The sequence below is a fragment of the Ursus arctos genome, unplaced genomic scaffold (genome assembly GCF_023065955.2).
Source record: "Ursus arctos isolate Adak ecotype North America unplaced genomic scaffold, UrsArc2.0 scaffold_37, whole genome shotgun sequence".
NCBI lineage: Eukaryota > Metazoa > Chordata > Mammalia > Carnivora > Ursidae > Ursus > Ursus arctos.
The window spans coordinates 12,005,544-12,026,785 of NW_026623053.1; the positions used below are offsets into that span (position 1 = coordinate 12,005,544).

Consider the following 21,242-nt stretch of genomic DNA (forward strand, 5'->3'; position numbering starts at 1 on the left):
CCTACAAGTTGCCATTTTAATTATACACTGGAATTCATCATTAACATTAATTAAAAAATGTAAAGTCTAAAACAGTGATGTTTATTGTTTTAGAAATATGTGTTAGAAATTTTAAGTTACTGGCAATAATATAATGTGGTTTGCTCTCTCAGAAAGAATTGAATACATCACTTGAGAAAAGCTCCAATTCCATAGGTTTTATTTTAAAAATTTAAAAATATTTTTATATCTATTTACTTTTTTCACTGTTAGCTTGTGTTTTTTGTCGAAAAAATGATGACTGTCCTAATAAATATGGAGAAAAGAAAACTAATGAGAAATGGAATCTTACTGTACATTACTATTGTTTGGTGAGTATAATTTATAATTAAATCCTGGAAATTTGATACTCCTCTAAAGAAGACAATTAGATCTTGATGGCTGGTTTCTGAGAATTGGATAAGTCATTTTGCTTCTTTGGATCTCATTTTGCCTATATGTAAAATAAGGTTTTTCATTTATCAAATTCTAAGATTATGAAATTACTTGGTATGTATGAAGGAAGACCTGTCATCATTATCTGTTTATTTTTGCCTAGGCCTTTAGGGCCTAAGTGAAAAAAAGGAAAAAATGGTTAGGTCTCTAAGCGAGTTGTCTTTTTACCACTTTCTTGTTTCCATTGTTGTTAGTGATGAATCTCAGAAAAGAGTTGTTTGAAAGTTCAGGGAGTAGAAGGAAAGTATTTTATTTCGCAGACAACCTGAAAAGAAAAGTTCTGAATAAAGGTAGTAAATATTTGTGGACAAGGAGATAGGTGAATTTATGGGTCACTCAGGAGAAGGAAAAAGTGATTTCATACTGAGAATTAGTGTCTCATTTGTTTCCCCTTCCCTCCACCAACTTTTCACCTCACTGCCTTAAGATATGAATGGCACCATCACTGCCTTAGCATGCCAAGGCTGCAGTTAATAGACACAATATTTCTTGATACTGTATGAGTTATATACCACTTAACAAATTATCCTGAATTTTAGCAGCTTAAACAGTTACTATCTCAAACATTTTCTGAGGGTCAGGAATATGGTATTGGCTGAGCTGGGTAGTTCTGGCTCAGGGGCTCTCATGAGGTTGTGATTGAGATGTCAACCAGGGTTCAGTCATATGAAGGTTAGATTGGGCTGGAGGATCCAGCTCTGATGGCTCACTCACATGGCTTTTGGCCTTAGTACTTACTGCCTTTTGGCAGGAGGCCTCCGTTCCTTACTTCCTGGGTACCTCTGTAGGGTACTCACAGCATGGCATCTGGCTTCTTCCAGAGCAAGTGATGAAAGAGGGAGGGAGGACACCAAGATAGAACCATATGGCCTAGTCTTCACAGTCACATACTACTGTCACTTTTACTTTATATTCTATTTGTTACAAGTGAGTCATTAATTCTAGCCCACATTCAAGGGTAAGGGAATTAGGCCCCATCTCTTAAAGGAAGAAATACAACAAATCTGTTTTTATACCAACCCTAGCATCCATGTTAAAACTCTAGATGCTTCCTTGAGAAACCATCTAACGTATTTTTTAGTGGTTCTCTAAGACTATAGTTTTGTGTCTCAAGTACCCTGTAGGTTAAATGGACTTCTAGACTGGTCTAGGAACCTACTTGCTTTGTACTAAGATTTAAGGAAACATGAATTTGGCACTCCAAATGTATTTGTAAGTTTGAAGTCTTGTATTTCGTATCACCAAAGAAAACCTTTTCATTTTTCTGAGAGTTTATTTTACTTTTTATGCAGTAGAATTAGGAGAGCTATTTTATTAGTCATTGGGGTTTTTTTTCATAACCAATTCTTAACTAATGTCTGTTTTTTTTTCTCTAGGATATATTGATTAAAATAATCCTCTTCTCTAATCACAAATTTGAAGTATTTTTGAATTATTTAATATATGTAATTTGATCAAATTTCCTTTATATTCTGTTTTTCATTAATGAGTAGAAAAATTCAAAACATAGGCTCAACACTTAAAAGATTCAATTTCACTGTGAACAGGAAAGTGCAGTAAATTACTATAAATAGTAATGGAATGTTAGAGCTTAAAGAGACTTAGAGACAACCTAGTACAGTGTTTTTATTTTTGTGTTTAAGGTGAGAGACATTAAATTACTTGCCTGGAGTTCCAGAAATTTGGACACAGAGCCTTGTTTGCAAGCCAGGATTTCTTATTCACAGTTCATGCATTTTCTTGATTCATATTTCCTTAACATATTTAAACTGAAGTTAAAAGATTTTTAAAAATTCAAACATTTATGTTAACCATGATTCATTGGGTTTCCGTAAATACACCTTTTATGATTCATAACCCAGGTAGATTTAAGTTAGCCTGAAATATCACTGATAAACTAAATTATCTCCATAAAATTTACTGTTATTACATTTATACCTTTCAGTATTTACCACTTTTTTTCTAAGCTTCATTACAGGTGTTTCCTGCCTTGCATTCTTCCTTTTTCTGTTATTTCCTGGAATACTTTTAGAAACCAGTTTGGTTATATGAACTGTTAATGTACAGTGTCTTCCAAATCGAAGAATGTGAGTAGCCTCTTACTTTGACCATGGAGAATAACTATTATAGATAAGAGGTGCTTGAAATTCAAGTTATGTCCATTTTATATTAGAACATTTCATATATATATATATATATGATATATATATAATATATATACACTTTATATGTATTTATATATTCACACATTTTACATATATATATATATATTCCAAACTAATTTCTTAAAGTCTATTTTCTAATTGAGAATATATTTATAGTTGATGTCAAGTGGAATTTGGCAGAGGGGTAAAGAAGAAGAAGGAGTTTACGGTTTTCTAATAGAAGACATTAGGAAAGAAGTGAACAGGGCTTCTAAACTGGTAAGTAAATTGTTTTCCTCATTACACTAAATACCATAAGTTTGATCAATCTAGGGAAGTTTTTTCCATCAGTTTCCCTACTGGAAATTTATAAGACTTTGATTTTATGTTCAAAAGCTTATTTTTGTCAAATAAGGTAAATTTTAGAAGAACTTTTTGTGTATTTGCACATAAAAGCAAGGTTAACGAACTCTGAATAGTATACGTGACAATGCTGATTTCACTTCCTTACTTTATTCCAACCTATCCATCATTTCACGCACTCCTACCATCAGAATTATGAGCATACTTACACTCTGCTGTTCTTCAAACCTTTAATCCTGAGTCAACCCAGATGATTCTTATACCTCAGTTGCTCAGTTGGCATGATGGGTTGAGGTGGAAATTACACAGCTATGCAGACCAGTAATTTATGATATCTCCATCTCTTGTGGACATTCTGTGACATTCTATAACTTTGTTCATTGCCTTCTCATGTTCTCCAAGATAAGTATTCTACACTTTAACCCCTTGTTCATTTAATTATAGTTTGTGAATCTTCTGTGTAATACGTACTGTATTAAATGCAAGGAAAGGATTGTACGGTTTCTGTCTGGTCTGAGTAAATAATGAGAGTTAGAAAATGAGACAGTTAAAAAAATCTGAGAAAGTTGGAAGTATAGGGAATTTTGTCCGGAGAATATAACTGGAACTGATGGTTTCAGTGGTGGAGCAGTTTTGGGTCATGAGAGGATTCATTATTGCACTGGGTTAGTGATGAAGGGCATTGACAAATCATAGTTGAAGAAGTGAAAGAAAGGTTGTCTCATCCATGTAGAAGTTGTTTACAATGGTATGAAGAATGAAGATATAGAGGAAGGTGCCAAAGTCTGGAGGTGTGGTGGAAGCTAGTAGGTGACAGAGGGTAGATATCGTTAGGCTTAAAGGACCAGATTTTTTAAACTATGAAGGTAAATTTGTGGTCTACAACCTGCAACAGAGAACTAAAATAATGTTTTGATTGTTACCCTTGCCTTTTTCCATGTCCTACTCCTAACCCTTGCTAAGTCTGGATGAAAGTAAAGGAGGATGGGAAAATAAGTAGCTTCATTCAAGAAATTCTGTAAGGGAAATAAGCATATAGAGACCTTTATTTTAGTTGAGGCAAAAAGAAAAAAAAAGGAGGCAATGAGTTTTGAAGATGCTGAGGATGCTGGGGACCAGATGGTAAAATAGAGGCTATAGGACACAAGAGAAAACCTTGGGAGAAAGGTTAGTAGTGGCATTTATCTAAGGACCATGTGAGAGTATTAGTATCAAAATTCCTCAACCTCCTGATGACAGTGAACTTGTGGTGAAAGATGACCTCAAAATGTCTCCTTATAGTTTGGAAATATCGGTTTTCTTAAAACATCTGAATCCTCTCTGACTATATTGGGAATGTTTTGTTTTGTTTTGTTTTGAAAGATTATTTATTTTAGAGAAAGAGCACCAGCGGGAGGGCTAGGTGGAAGAGGGAGAGAGAATATCAAGCAGATTCTGCACTGAGCATGGAGCCCAACTCGGGGCTTGATCCTACAACTCTGAGATCATGACCAGAGCCGAAACCGAGTTGGATGCCCAACTGACTGTGCCACCCAGGCTCCCCTATTGTGAACCTTTGAGAATATCTTTATCCTGAAGAAGTTGTCTCCATTTGTGACATTAAGCTAGAGTTCCATATGTCAGTTTACTGGAAGAGCCTCAGGTTGCCAAGGTATTCTCCAATAACCTAGTGGTCAGCATAAGACTGTATAATCCCTTCATCAGTGACCATTTTATAATGGCTATCTCAAGGGTTCCAAGATGTTTTAGATACCCTGTGTATCTTAATAATGATTTTTGAATCATCTAATAGGCTTTGTGTTCATATACCACTTTTAAAGTTTTAGTTAGTAGCAGCGGTATTGTATTTGTTTCCTTTGGGCTATACCATAATAAATTACCACAAACTGAGTCATTTAAAACAGAAATTTGTGGTGATGGGTATTAAGGAGGGCACATATTGGCATGGTGCACTGGGTGTTATATGCAAATAATGAATCATGGAACACTACATCAGAAACTAAGGATATACTGTATGGTGACTAACATAATAAAAAATTTATAAAAAAATAAATAAAACAGAAATTTATTCTCATAATTCTGGAGACTAGAAATTCCAAATCAGGGGCGCCTGGGCGGCACAGTTGTTAAGTGTCTGCCTTCAGCTCGGGGTGTGATCCCAGCGTTCTGGGATCGAGCCCCGCATCAGGCTCCTCTGCTGGGAGCCTGCTTCTTCCTCTCCCACTCCCCCTGCTTGTGTTCCCTCTCTCGCTGGCTGTCTCTCTCTGTCAAATAAATAAATAAAATCTTAAAAAAAAAAAAATTCCAAATCAAGCTGTCAGAAGGATTGGTTCTTTCTGGGAGCTGTGAGGAAGAATCCCTTTTCCGTGCTTCTCTCCAAGTTTCTGGTGGCTGCTGGTAACCTTTGGCATTCCTTGGTTTGTGGCAGCATAACTCCAGTCTCTGCTCCAGCTGCACATGTTCACATGGTCTTCCCCTCTGTGTGTATGTGTTTTAAATTTCCCTCTCCTTTCACTTATAAGGACACTAATCATTTGATTAGGGACCACCCTAAATCCAGGATGGCTTCATCTTGAAATCTTTAACTTAATTACATTTACAAAGACCCTATTTCTGGGGTGCCTGGGTGACTCAGTCACTAAGCGTCCCACACTTGGTTTTGGCTCAGGTCATGATCTCATGAGTGGTAAAATTGAGCCCCAAGTTGGGCCCCATGGTCATTTGGAAGTCTGCTTGAAGATTCTGTCCCTCTGCCCTCTCCCAACTTGCATACTCAATAGCTCTCTAAAATAAATAAATAAATAAATCTTTAAAAACAAAAACAAAGACCCTATTTCTAAATATGGGTTACATTTATAGGTACCAAGAATAAGGACTGGAACTTATCTTTTGCAGGGGATGAGGGATGTCACTACATAACCTATTACGGGTATATAACACTTTTTCATTTAGTTAGGATAGGGTGATCCTAGCTGATTTTTTTCACAGATTAGTTTTTAATATTGTTTTGCAGTTCTCCTTGATGAATATTTCGTATTTATGTGTTTCAGATTGGAGACTTTAGGTATAGCCATTATGTTTACAAACCCTTCAGTTGAAAATATTTTAGCCAGGTAGGAAGGAAAAGAAGCTTCTCTGTCCCATCCACATGTTAGAGATAACTCTTTTACCAGAAATTGTTACAGGAGTGAATCTTTAGTGTCTTTAGACTGTTTCTGGGTAGAACCGTTTTTTTTTTCAGAAATTGCTTTAATAAACCGTCATCATAGCTGTTATATGATGAAAATAATTTTCAGACTGCCCACAGGAATATTCATTTATACCTTGGTCATATTATATTACTCAGATTTTGTGTGTTATGACCTCTGTTTTCATATTTTCTTCTAGAAGTGCTGTGTTTGCAAGAAAAATGGTGCTTCAATTGGATGTGTTGCACCCCGATGTAAACGAAGTTATCATTTCCCATGTGGACTTCAGAGAGAATGTATTTTCCAATTTACTGGCAATTTTGCGTAAGTTAATTAATTAATTGTTGAATATGAAAGATGAATGTTAAGGAAAAGTGGAAAATGGATATGGGTATCGCACTGATAATAAATCCTTTGTAAAATTTCTTTTCAGAGCTTCACTGAGTTTACACATATATGTTACATATATGTTTTACATATATATACATATTTAAAGTTGCTCACCTCCTCCTTTATGGAGTCATCTCTATCTGCAAAGTCTTGGGAATTGCAGGTTTTGAGTGGGCTTAACAGTTAATATTCACCTTCAATTTTCAGCTCTAGAATATAATATGAAACTGCTAATTTATTCATATTTTGTAAAAATTTCCACCTTACGTAATTCTAGATTTCTATGCCTCTCTTTAGATTTATGGTCCACTCTTCTTCCGTAGGGCCATGTGTATTTCCCATTGAGTAAACTGAAGGCATTTAAATTTGGTGGAGTCCAAAAAATAAATATTGTGCCCTGGAGTGCCTCTGACAATATTTACTTTCTGAATCCAGCTTTAAACATCAAGATTTATGAATTTTAGTATTTGGTATTATGAGTGTTCTATTTGTTTTAGTCTTTGTGTTCTTAACCTATTTAATGGATTGTCAGCATGTATAACACTGCAGTTTAGAAAATGCAAATAGAAATAAATTTAGTGGTTTAGGAATAAGTTTTTATTTGTATTTTTTGTGTTACATAATTAAAATATTTCTTTTTAAGTTCCTTCTTTAATTTTGTACAATATTGAGTATGATGGTGTTGCTAACAATAATACATAGTATTCTCAACATAATAACAAGTTACTGAATTTCTGTGCGTTGAGTATTTTTTTTTTTTTTTAAGGTTTTATTTATCTGAGAGAGAGAGAGACAGAGATAGCGACAGAGCTAGCAAAAGCAAGGAGGAGAGGGAGAAGCAGGCTCCTCACTGAGCAGGGAGTCCAGCGCAGGGCTTGATTCCAGGACCCTGGGATCATGACCTGAGATAAGGGCAGGTGCTTAATCGACTAAGCTACCTAGGTGCCCCTCTAGGAGTTAAGTCTTACCACCAAAAGGTTCACATTCTGAAAGTCCTGCTCTCCTTGGTCATAGTTTGTGAGACTGATTAACAGTGCCAAAGTTCCAGTCTTGTAGGTTAATTGTGAGAGAGATACAAATGAGTTTCCTCTTATAAATGTAAATTGTAATGCTAGCCTCGTGTTTTGTAATTTATTAGATGTTGTTTTTAAATAATTTACATTTTTAGGTCATTTTGTTGGACACATCGACCTGTTCAAATAATTACATCTAATAATTATAGAGACTCCTTACCATGTACCATTTGCTTGGAATTTATTGAGCCTATTCCAACTTACAACATATTACGAAGTCCTTGTTGTAAGAATGCTTGGTTTCATAGAGACTGTTTACAGGTAAGTTATTTTGTAAGCTTTACTGATATAAAATTGTTCCTTGCTGATTTGAATTTTATTTTATCTTATATTTTATTTTATTAAAGTTTATTTACTTATTTATTTACGTAATCTGTACACCTAATGTGAGGCTCGAACTCATGACCCCAAGATCAAGAGTTGCATGTTCCTCTGACTGAGCCAGCCAGGTGACCCTGATTTGATATTTAAATTGTAAAGAGTTGACCTGTATATTTTACCTCTACTTGTAACTTAAGAACAGCTTTATTAAAGCATATTTTACATAAAAACTTTGCTCTGTTGAAATGTACAACTAATATTTAATAAATACGTTAGAATACTACCTTTTAATGTATATTTACACTTAAATGTATATTTACACTTTTGTTGTTTTAACCTAAGGATTTGTTTGTATTTCACAATGAATAAAACACAGATTTAATTCCCATGTTCATTTACATATTTAAACTTAGAAAACCAAGACATTTGAAATGATAATTTAACTAGAAGCTAAGATATTTAAATGTTGAGGCCTTTAAAACAATCACAGCTTCTTGACAGGAACTGATTACTATTTAATGAATTAAAAGTATTCTTTTTGAAAGCCACCTTGTATGTCAAACCTGATGACCATTGGTTTTGTTTTGTTTTTTTTTTTTAAGATTTTATTTATTTGAGAGAGAGCATGAATGGGGGCAGGGGCAGAGTGAGAAAGAGAAGCAGACTCCCTGCTGAGCAGGGAGCAGGACGCAGGGCCCCAGGATCATGATCTGAACCAAAGACAGACGCTTAGCCACCTGAGCCACCCAGGTGCCCCCGATGACAAGTTTTTAAAACACATAAAACACATAACATGAAACACTTTAATATTTATTTGATTCAGAAGATTCTTGAAGGTTTTAAAAAGATCTCACTTATTGATAATATCAAATACAGTAGTATACGTGTGTGAAAGTGCCAACTGATAGACAGTTATAGTTAATAGAATGCCAAATAACAAAGGATTTAATTAAGTTTAACACTTTTTTTAGAGCTTGGCTTTTATTATTTTTTAGTAAAATGAAATGTTATTATTGATTACAGGTTATTCACAAAAGTATTTTTTAAAGTTACGAGATGTTGTAAATCCTCTTATATTTCAAGAAAGTCTTTAAAGTAATAATAATATTCAAAGTACATGAGTGAGTCGAACAATAGACAATAATTATGCAACTTCTTCTCAAATAGCGATCACTCAACCTAATACAAAATATACTTTCAAAACTACAGTTTATCCTAGTAAACCACTGCAGTTTCACCAGGGGTGGTGTCCCCTACTTTTGAACTTACAAATCTTTTAAGCCATCCTGATCATTATGTAGAAACAGAATATTCAGCACCTCATGGACCCTACTTTAGCACATGTGGATAGAATGAGTGAAGCACAGAAGTTGAGTATGGGATCTGATGCTGCTGCCTACACTCAAGCTCTGTTGGTACGCCAGAAAGCCAGAATGGAATGACTTCAAAGAGAACTTGAGATTCAAAAGAAAAAGCTGGATAAACTAAGATCTGAGGTCAATGAAATGGAAAATAATCTAACTCAAAGGCACCCGAATAGATGAAATTCCATATCCCAAATACCTTCACCCAAAGTAGGCAGTTGAGAAGTTGTATAGACAACTCCAGATTGACATTGATATTAACCAAAGAAATTATCTTATTCAAGTCCGAGGACCACATTTTAAATTTAGTGCTATTCATAACTTTTATGACAGTTTTGGATTTATAGATCCTATACCACCAAAACCCAAAGATCAAAGGTCCACCATCAAAACACCAAGGACTCAAGATACAGAAAATGATGAGGGGTCTCAGTGGAATTGTACTGCCTGTATTTCTTTGAACCGTCCTTAACAGCCTTAATCTGCTGTGAACAGTGTGAGGTGCCAAGGCATTTTTGAGCCAAAAGGCCCCTATATCTCTAAAATCATATCTGAAGTTCAAGAAACTAGTCTGTCATCAAAGTTCCACTGCCTCATAGGATTTTGTCAAATTGAAGGTGTGGCAAGATGGTGGTATACCGATGTTAAATGTTAGCCCACAGAGCTAATAATAACCTCAGTCTAATGTCATGGGCAGTTGAAATTCATCACATGAAAGGTAATCTGCTGAAAGACCTGATTGCCTACTGCCTAACCATGTACAGTGTTACTAGTAGCCCATTGTGGATAATTCTCAATGTATTAATGCCTAGGTGTTCTCAGTACCTTTTTTTAAAAAAATTACCTAAATTCAAATTAGTTAAGATACAGTGTAATAATGATTTTAGGAGTAGAATTTAGTGATTCATCACTAACATGTAACACCCAGTGCCCAGTACTTTTTCCCCTTCACGTCACTACTGAATTTTGATAGGAGGAGGGAATAGAACCATAGCTGGCTTGCTTGCTTGCTTGCTTTTTTTTTTTTTTTTTTAAGATTTATTTATTTGAGAGTGAGAATGTGAGCAGGGGCAGGGGCAGAGGGAGAACAGGGAGAGAGAATCCTCAAGCAGACTCCCTGCTGAGCACGGAGCCCAACATGGGGCTTGAGCCCAGGACCCTGAGATCATGACCTGAGCCAAAATCAAAAGTCAGCCACGTAACTGACTGAGCCACCCATAGGAGGCACCCCATAGCTTGCTTTTCTTTCTTTCTTTCCTTCTTTCTTTCTTTCTTTCTTTCTTTCTTTCTTTCTTTCTTTCTTTCTTTCTTTCTTTCTCTTTCTCTCTCTCTCTCTCTCTTTCTTTTCTCCTTTCTTTCTTTCTTTCTTTCTTTCTTTCTTAAGCTTTAGGTGAAACACTACTTACGTGAAGAAAAGAAACAAGATTTAACTCTTTAAAAATTGCTGCCTCGTGGTGCCAGTGGACAGGGGAAGAACTTCATGATTTCATAGTACTCTTCGCCTTGTCTTTGTCTTCCCTAAAAATGTCTCCACTCTGTGAAGCCAGCAACTAGAGTCTAAAGATGAAATGGAAAGCAGCACGCATTGTGTGTAAAAACATGCAGTGAAATATCCCAAAGCTTTTCCTACTGTACCAGTCTCTCGAGTTTAAGTGATTTCTTCTTTATTATTTTCTTATATTTCTATATGCATAGTGTAATAGTCTTTTGTTAACTGATTTTCTTTTCTCTTTTTAGTGATTAAGCACAATCATCTCCCTTTTTAAGCCTTACCTGAGAGAAGCAGTGCCTTAAAAAAGCTTTAGTGAAATGAAACTGCACAAAATAACTTTCCTCTACTTACTCTGTACTTTGCCCTCATGAGTGCCGATGTTCTGCAAAGACATACAGACAGACGATGCCCAGTGAATTGCAGGAAATATTACAAGACTTAGGTCTATAAAGTCAAACTATATATTGACTTTAGCCGTGGGTGACACAACACAGTGTTAATCTTCCACAGGGAAGCTTAAAAGATTTTTAACCCCCTGACAGAGCAACAAGTTTAAGCTTGTTTCATCTGCCTGGTGTCCCACAGAACTTTCACGAGAGATTACTATTGGAAAAGTACAGTTTTCAAAACCAGCAATAGCAGCAGTACTTACAGCCCTGGTTTTGGGAGAAGTTTAAATGCCTTACTGTTGGGACCATCAGTATCTAAACCTGATTTGGTGGCGGTATCATGTGTATTTATAAAATGAGGCTGGTCATATTTAGGACAACTGAAGAAAAGCTGGGGAGAAAAAAAGCAAACCTGAACACTGAAGCAACCTCAAGCCATCTCTTTATTTTGATATGTTTTTATAAAGAAAGTAAATATTCAGGTGGTCAGGAATGTATATAACTAAATGAAATCAAGAAAAAGAAATAACTATACATTTAAAAAACCAGAATTATGAAGTTATATATTCATGCTTACAATGGGGTGAAGGGAAGTGCTGAAAATGTAACAAAAGTTAGGAGATAATGATTATTGTCATTCCCTGTAGATGTCTGCAAATACATATTTTTTAAATAAGTAGGATTATTACTGGTGTTCTATATGAATGTCAAAGCCTTGACTTCCAGGCTTTGCATCTGGTATATGGGAAGAAGTAATGACAGTCCTAGTTAATTAGACCATGGAACCAAAGCCCTTACATATATTGTGCATTTTGTTTTAAAACTACACCTTCATCTGTAGTTCTGTGTGAAGATTGATAAATCAGTTTTTACTTGTTTTATTAATAAAAACATAATTTGGGTAAAGAAAAGTACTTGAGTGATTACTTTGTATTTTTTTTTTTTTTTTTTGCATGAGCCTCCAACTTTCTTATATTTAGGATTATTCCATTAAAAGTGTCAGAATGGAGCCTATTTTATAACAGAATTTTATAAATTCTGTTAGTTCTTATAAAGAAGTGTTTGTAAAAGTATCCAGGGAGTGCACTTCATAAATATCATGAGAAGTCATCTTTACCTAATGAGGATGAAATTCACATTGTATGAGAATTTTATAAAAGCAATTTATCTTAATTAAGAGTTTGTATTTGAATGAATGTAACTGCCACCAAATGTATCGTCTTGTTAATTTTATAAGTGTATGTTATTTTTCAAAACAATTAAGATTTGCCTCAGTCAATAAGAAAAAAATTTGCTTCAGTTATTTGTTAGTAATGAAACACAGAGAAGTTCTTCAACTTGACTGTAGTATTCATAGGGCTTTTTGCGAGCACTGAAAATACCAAATTTCTAATCCTGTCTTTAAGAAGTCAAAATAATATTACTTACAAAAATGTAGGTCTACTTTATGCAAGTATAATATAAAATCACAGCCACATGGACACCTGTCTATGACATAAATACGAACATGCATTTGTTGCTTGATTAGAGACCAGTAAGAACTAGTTCTTGAGTCATGTTCTGTAAAGGTACTACAGCGCCTTTTCCATTTGTTGTCACAAGTCTTAACTGAAATAGTAAATGGAGTCTATCCTATTATATAACAATCCTCAAAGAACAATTTTTTGAATCTCTGAACTTCATTAATATAAGAGTTGAAGGAAGAACTGTCCTATGCAACAGAATGGGAATTGTATGTAGGTAAGCATATTTCATCATTTGTGACCTCTACAATGCTAATATACATTGGGATTTTATAAGGATAGAGTGCAGATTAATATTTTAAAGTTGATGGAAACTTTTCATTCTGTGTATATAGCGAATTGCCAATATTCTTGTTCAGTTTCGATTTCTCCATCATTGCAGTGGTCTTGTTGTATCTTCCTTATGCCCTATCTTGTTTTTTTTCTCCATACTAGACACTTCCTTATATTGCATCTATTGACTAAGATCTTGATAATCTCTGTACAATTACTCCTAACGGCCCTTTAGGTTCAGAGATTTCAGTGACTTGTTGATTTTCTCCCACATTCATTGTGTGTGTGTCCCACTTGCTAATAGTGGTGTTTTTGTTTGCTTTAATTTTAATTTTATTTATTAATCTCTACATCCAATGTGAGGCACAAACCTATGACCCTGAGACCTAAGAGTCGCATGCTCTTCTAACCTTGCTACTTGTGTTTTTTGAACCTGAATTCTTTTGTTTTCTTTATCATTTATAAACCCTCCCCAAGTCTGTCAGGTCTACTTGATAGATGTTTTTTGTGTATCTTTTTTTGTTGCTAACCTCTGCCTTAAACCCTCTGTGATTTAACTTTAGACACTAAAAAAATAAAATAACTAGACTTTTGAAGGAGCCTACTAACTGGCCTTTTCTCCTGCATACCTTACTCTATATCAATTCTTCACATATAATACTGGCTTTGATTTCCCTGTCTAACCTCATTACTGAGTTAGACATGTAATTTTCATCATGTAATCCTTAAGCATATTATTAATTAGTTCCCTGACCACATTATGCTCTTTCTTGCCATGGAGACTTGATATGTGCAGTTCCCTATTCTTGTAATGCCTTTTGTCCTGTTTTCCTGGCAAACCTTTGTTTCCTCTTCCAAACTTAGGTTTGACCTCACCATTCCTGTGACATTTTTGTGAGGCTCTTCCGTAGTCTTAGGTACTTATTCCTTTCTCTTCCATGTATATACTTTAAAACACACACAAACACTTTACAAAGTATTATAATTGTATCTCACAACAGTTCCTCCAAGTAGGATCTAAGTCATTTTGTTTATTTTTGGTACATAGCATAGTGTTTGCTACCTACACAGTAGGGGTTAAATAGTTGTTAAATGTGTGCTACTTGTTGTTGTTGTTGTTGTTGTTGTTTTTATTGGGGATTGGCTACTCTTTCTAGTAGGTTTATAGTTTTCTGCTCCTGAGTACCCTCTGCCTGCCAGTTCTATATTTCTATTTGCTGAAGCGCTGAGAGTAGTTTCTTCCCTTTTAGGAAGAAAACTAGCTTAGAGATTGAGTTAAAAACAGAACCAAGAATGTTATATAGTAACACTTATTTAAACATCCTTCCTAGATGAAGTAATTCAATATTTGTACTGTTTTATTCAGTAAGAGTGATGGACAACATGGTATGTGGGGACAGAAATGACATTGGTTAAAAAGGTTGAGAAACATAGATGTAAAGCTAAGAACAGCCAATTCATTAACTTAATTTTCTTTTTATCATTGGAAAAAAAGATCTCAAAATTTTAGCAGAATAACTTCGTTTATCAAAGCTTGAGAACTAGCATAGAAAATGTTTTCATAAATAAGCGAAAGGAAGCACATATTCTGTTAGCTATTATAATTTATAACCTGATAACCTGTTAAATTGTTACCAATAGGTTTTCTGTTTTCCACTATAGGTTCAAGCAATAAATGCAGGAGTGTTTTTCTTCAGATGCACAGTATGCAATAATAGTGATATATTTCAGAAAGAGATGCTGAGAATGGGAATTCATATTCCTGAAAAGTGAGTATCATTTAGCCTTTTGACAAAAAGATAATTTAAATGTAGGATTTAATAACAATGGAAGTAATCACATGTCTGTCATAGAGAAGCAGTCATCTTAAATGGGGAAATACAAACCTCCCCCTACCACTGCCTCCTTCTGCTTCCCAGATTGCTAGTTCTTGAGAGCAGGGACTGTGACTTTAATGTCTCATTAGTTGACTTATAATCTCTTAATAAATACCTCAAGTGTGTACAATATTAATTGATTGACTTATACACAAGTATAATAGACTTCAAAATGGCATGTATAAATTAAGAGAATTAAGATGTGGTTTAAAATATATAACAAGGATTTTCTTAATACTTAAAGATGAGGAATCCAGAAATAATGTTACTAAACTTGAAATTAAAAATTAGAAGTGAAATATTAGGAAAAATGTAAGTTCTAGGAAATTTCTAATTTTTCATTTAACATTTAAAAATTCACTGTGAGAATAATTAACTGCAGGATAAAATGACACTAATAGATTTATATCCTGAAGAGGATGATTAATCCTAAAAAGAAAAGTTTTATCCTTGTTCCTAAGTATGTGAAAAGTTTGTGTTTTTAGATTTCATTACTAATCGTTTTATGTAACATTTTAGTTCAAAGTGTATATCTTTCTTCGTTTACAGAGATGCATCTTGGGAATTAGAGGAAAATGCTTATCAAGAACTTCTGCAGCACTACGAGCATTGTGATGTCCGAAGATGTCGTTGCAAAGAAGGGCGAGACTATAATGCACCTGATAGGTATATTGGGAAGTCCAGTTGTGCTTATCGTGTTTATTTAAACTGTCAGCTGAGGAAGTAGTTTTCTAGTTAATGAAATGTCATTTTGCTCTTCGGATGTTAGAAGTTTTAACTTGAGAGGAGGTATATTTATTAAATGCATGTTTACATCTGTTTACAGAGAAATTATTGCTATCAGAATAGTTGTAACTTATTTCTTTGGTGTATTTTCGTGAGGCTTCATTTACTAGAGCTGCATTGCCCTATATGGGTAGCCACTAGCCACATGTGGCTATTGAGCACTTGAAATGTGGCTATTCCAAATTGAGAGGTGTTGTAAGTGTGAAATACACAGTTAAGGCTCACTGTCTTAATTTGCTAAGGCTGTCATAACAACAGATACTTGTTTTCTAACAATCCTAGAGATTAGAAGTTGAAGATAGAGGTATTGGCATGTTTTATTTCTTCTGAAGCCTCTCTCCTTGGCTCGTACATGGTTCCTTGCTAGCTGTGTCCTCACATAATTGTCCCTCTGTCATGCCCTAATTGCCTTTTCCTATAAGGACACCAGTCATTAAATTAGGGCCCACCCATATGACTTCCTTTTATCTTAATTATCTCTTTAAAGACCCTATCTCTAAATACAGTCACATAATGAGGTATACTGGGTTTTAGGACTTTTCAACTTATGAATTTGGAGGGGATATGATTCAGCCCACAATAGTCAGACAAAAAGAACTTAGAGTATCTTGTTAATAACTTTTTATATTGATTACATGTCAAGCAAAATGATATTTTGGAAATGTTGAAATTCATTTCACCTATTTCTTTTACCTTTTTATTTTTATTTTTATTTATTTTATTTATTTTTTATTTATTTATCAACAGAGATAGAGACAGCCAGCGAGAGAGGAAACACAAGCAGGGGGAGTGGGAGAGGAAGAAGCAGGCTCATAGCGGAGGAGCCTGATGTGGGGCTCGATCCCATAATGCCGGGATCACGCCCTGAGCCGAAGGCAGACGCTTAACCGCTGTGCCACCCAGGCGCCCCTCTTTTACCTTTTTAAATCAAGTTGCTAGAAAAATTTAAATTCATTAAATGACTTATATTGTATTTCTATTGGATGGCACTGTTCTAGAACTTAATTTAACTAAAGTAAACTAGCAGTGTTCTTTTGGATCAGTATAAAAAGGGTTTGGTATTTGACATTTATTGATTCTTTTGTAATGCAGTAGATCCTGGCTCTAATCTTAATCAGCCACTATTCTGTGCCTTCTATGTATACTATACTGTATTGGGTACTGGAAATCAAGAGTATCTTCATTTTTTAAGATGCAGAATAAACAGTAACAAATCCAGTTTTGTTGAATTGATAGAGGATATTTCAATAAATTTTTAATCCCTGTTATACAATCTTACTTAACATGGCAAGCTGAAACTTAAAGTGCAAAGCAGAATACTGGGAGCCTTGTTTCTCATGGAAAGTGATTTGGCTGGGTAAGCTATCTTTTATTTGCAAAGACTCAGCTGATGTCTTGCCAGCTTTGAAAAATTTCCCTAAGCAGTTCTTGCCACTCCTGATTTCCCATTCTTGGCTGGGTTTTTTTCTTTTGCGTGCATGTTACAATGCAATTGATGTTACTGGAATTTGTTTTTGTTATTCGACTGAAAATTGTTTAAGGGCAGAGATCTTATTGAAGATGTCAAGTATTGTATATTGCTTACGTGACTGGTGACCCTGATTATTCATTTGTAAACCTCTAAAGGGTTGTGCTGAGGCACAGATGAGATAATGTATATTAAGTGTGTTTGTAAACAATAAGGCACTTTAGATATCTAAGAAACAGTACATTCACTAATATTGATATTTTCTAAATTTATTTCGGGCTTTTTTTTTTTTAAGTTTTTATTCAATAATTTGAGAGAGAGTGCGTGAGCACAAGCAGGGGGAGTGGCAGGCAGAGGGAGAGAGAGAAGCAGGCTCCCCGCTGATCAGAGAGCCTGGTGTGGGGCCTGATCCCAGGCCCTGGGATCATGACCTGAGCCCGAAGGCATACTCTTAACCAACCGAGCCACCCAGGGCTCAATTTGGGCTATTTGGGGCTGTTTTAGTAAACCTATATGTATTGCTTATATATTACTGGTCTCCCAGTCATTAGCTACCAAACTCCCTTTCCTTTCTGGCAGCTACTTGAGGTTGCTATCCCTTGTCTTTTCTCGTAGGACACAATACCTGCCATCTGAATGCTTGCTTTTTTTTTTTTTTTTTTTTTTTTTTGTAATCTCACTCCCTCATCCTTGTGATAGGAAGGTGGTTTTGCTAAAAGGCACCATGGTGTAGTGGTTAGGAGCATGGGTCTGAAGCCAGGTAAACTAGGTTGGAAGCCCCACTCTGGGACTTATTAGCAGTGTGAACTTAATTGGGCAAGTTATTTACCCCTCTATGCCTTGGTTTCCTCCCCTTTAAAATGAAGGATCATAGCGGTTTTCCTATCATTTAAAATTATGATTTTCCTATCATTTAAAAATTTAACTTTTTGTGTAGACTGAGAACTGGGCCTGGTGTATAGTAAGCACGCAGGTTAGTTGTCCTCTTTCTCTTAATCATTTGGCAGAACTATCTGGGAAAGTGGGGGAGACAACACAGAGAGGACATACACCTCCATAGCCATATCCACACAGAGAGGGTATACTCATAACCAAACAAAAAGTAGGCCCCGCACCACAACCCACACCTCTACAGAAAATGTGTATGGACTGGCATACATCACACAATCCAGTGTAGAAACATGAAGGTGGGGGTGGAAAGGAACACATGAGAGAATATAAATATGGGCAAGATAGTAAGTCTGGATCCTGTTGAGCCGCACAATACTGGGTGTCTAAACAAGCATTTATAAGAAGTAATTCCTCACAGTGAATGTGAAAAATAATATTTTAGTAAGATATTTACTGATGCTTCTTCCATGTTGGCCACATTTATATAGCATTTTCCCTATGAGCTATTAATTTACAAATATAAAAGAATTTTTTTTTCCTTCTTAATTCTATTCTTCCTGGTGTTTATATTCTTGTGCATGTACATGTTGATATTTAATTTAGGTATTTTAAGTTAGTAAATATTTAGAGGAGGAGGTTGCAAACATAAGTGAAATAGAAAAAAATAAGAAATAGTAACGAGGTGTCAAAGCAGTCAAAGCAGATAATCTATTTTCTCCTCCTTTGGTAGAAAAGTTGCTTATATGTGAGATGGACAGTGTAGCCTGCAGCAGTGCAGGTGGTTGGAATTAGACCAAGTTAATACCAAAATGTAAACCTCTGCTTCTGTTTATGTCCTCAGCAAATGGGAAATAAAGCGCTGTCAGTGTTGTGGTTCTAGCGGAACACATTTAGCTTGTTCCTCATTACGATCATGGGAACAAAATTGGGAGTGTTCGGAATGTAGAGGTATTCTCTACAATTCAGGTAATATTTTGTAATTTTGAATTTTGAATAAAGATGTTTTTTCAAATGTATATTACTTTAAAATTTCTTCCTATTTATCTGTAATGCTAACATTGGGTTTTAAATCTACAGAGGATTTCCAAAAAGCCAAAAAACATACATTACCCAACACTAATAGTGTGGGAATAACTGATTGTTTGTTGGAAGAATCATCACCCAAATTACCCAGACAGTCACCTGGAGCCCAGCATAAAGATCTGCTGAGGTATGTGTTTTGAATTGGAGAAAAATATAAAACTCTTTTTTTTTTTTTTTTTTAAAGTAAGCTCTATGCCCAGTGTGGGGCTTGAACTCATTACCCTAAGCTCAAGAGTCACATGTTCTCCCAGCTGAGCCAGCCAGGCATCCCTATAAAGTTCTGTTTTGAGAAAATTAGAATAGGAAGTGGCCATATATTTACATTTAGAATATTAACTGATCTTAGTATTCTGGAAGAGTGTTTTTCAAACTGCAGGACCAACATTTGATCATGAAGTCGGTGCAACCAGCATTAAAAAAAGAAACCAGGATAGAATAGAATGTAAAATATCCGATTGCATTGCAAGTAGAATATATATGAAATTTACTTTATTGCATACTGAGTCATGATGTAAAATATATATTATAGATCATTTTCAAGGTAGTTTAAAATATCAAGTATACCATGTTACTTGGTTGGAAGGAAGGAATCGTATTTAATATAGTGATTTTCTTTTAAATTGTGTAATCATTTACTTAATATATTTGCTGTCAATGTCAGAGGTCTAAATGTCACCTCTTTAGAAAGTTTAAGGCGTACTTACAAGCATTATCGTATTGTATTAATGCCTAAATATTTTCCTACCTGGGCTGGCTCACCCTGTCCTTAGGCAACCTGGTGCTTCCCAGCTCCCGGGAGGTCACCATATTGATGCCAAACTTAGTGCAGATACCCAGTTGGCATAGCACACAACAGCCCAGAACTCCTGTGCTCAAGCGATCCTCCTGCCTCAGCCTCCTGAGTACCTGGGACTACAGGCGTACACCACTGTACATAGTAAAATAAGTAGCTTTCAAAATCATTCATAACATTTAAGGAAGACTAGAATTATAACTTAGTACCATGTCAGGTATTTATTTATTCAGTCGAAGTTAGGATTTTTAAATATGTGTAGCTTTGTGAAGGAGTTTATAGGAAAAATACACAAAACTAACATTAGTAGCTAAGCGTGATGAAGTACTACTTTTTTGTTAAAAAATAGTATCAAATTAGGGGCACCTGGGTGGTTCAGTCAGTCAAGCCTCTGTCCAACTCTTGGTTTTGACACAGGCCGTGATCTTGGGGTCCTGGGATCCAGCCCTACGTGGGTCTCTGTGCTCAGCAGGGAGTCGGCTTGTGATTCTCTCACTCTCCTACGCACACTCTCTCTCTAAAATAAAATCTTAAAGAAAATAGTATCAAGTTAAAACTTAGAAGGTAAAGGGAATTTCTGTGAAAATATTTGGTAACTAGATTTATAGATAGAAGTGGAATATGAAGGACTATTCAAAAAGTGAAGAAATGCTGTTTTAAGATATCACTTGTGTTAACTGAAAACTTGATACAGATGTTTTTATATTTTTAGTATTAAAAAAATGTTCACGTTAGTTTTAAAACTTTTAATATGTAGCTTTCCAAAGATGTTATACCAGGGAAGTTCGATTACTTGTTCCATGCTTTAACATCATATTATAAAAGAATAACATCAGCGTTTCCATTTCATGCACGAGCAAGGAATCAACCTACTACACAAAGGCATATGTCTGAAGGATTGTCTCACTTCCAAAAGACTTTGGTTTTCCTGCAACCTGGGTTAATGAATAGGGGGTGTGTGAAGAAAGAAAAAGCAAAGCCTCGTCCGCCTTGGGGCATTGTAATGTCTTATGATGAGAAAAATTTATACTTGATTTTGAAAGATGATCCATGGACATTGCTCCAAACGAGATTATTTTGAGTACATTAATTTCCATTACAGGTGGAGAAATTGAGGCAGAGACAATTGATCTGGTCCATACAATTGCCTGGAGGTCTTAAGGCATAGCTTGCTAGGCCTCATGCTAGGAGGTTCTGATTCTGTTTACTTGCTGTTATAGCTCAAGAATTTGCATTTCTGGGGCACCTGGCTGGCTCAGTCAGTGGAGTATGCATGCGACTCTTGATCTCAGGATTATAGGTTTGAGCCCCACATTTGGTGTAGAGATTACTTAAAAATAAAGTCTTGGG

General features: G+C 35.3%; 1 protein-coding gene across 2 annotated transcripts in view; it reads left to right on the plus strand.

Annotated features, from left to right (window-relative positions):
* The window catches only part of G2E3 (G2/M-phase specific E3 ubiquitin protein ligase), a 53,324-nt gene that overhangs the window by 19,432 nt on the left and 12,650 nt on the right, over positions 1 to 21,242 (plus strand). Inside the window, exons 3-10 of one of the 2 annotated variants that reach the window (XM_026513537.4) lie at positions 253 to 350; positions 2,796 to 2,897; positions 6,369 to 6,493; positions 7,728 to 7,893; positions 14,657 to 14,763; positions 15,421 to 15,537; positions 18,858 to 18,982; positions 19,094 to 19,226. In XM_026513537.4, coding sequence (XP_026369322.1) covers positions 253 to 350; positions 2,796 to 2,897; positions 6,369 to 6,493; positions 7,728 to 7,893; positions 14,657 to 14,763; positions 15,421 to 15,537; positions 18,858 to 18,982; positions 19,094 to 19,226 — 973 coding nt within the window. The remainder of the gene's footprint in view (positions 1 to 252; positions 351 to 2,795; positions 2,898 to 6,368; positions 6,494 to 7,727; positions 7,894 to 14,656; positions 14,764 to 15,420; positions 15,538 to 18,857; positions 18,983 to 19,093; positions 19,227 to 21,242) is intronic. The other variant, XM_026513538.4, reaches the window with a different exon arrangement.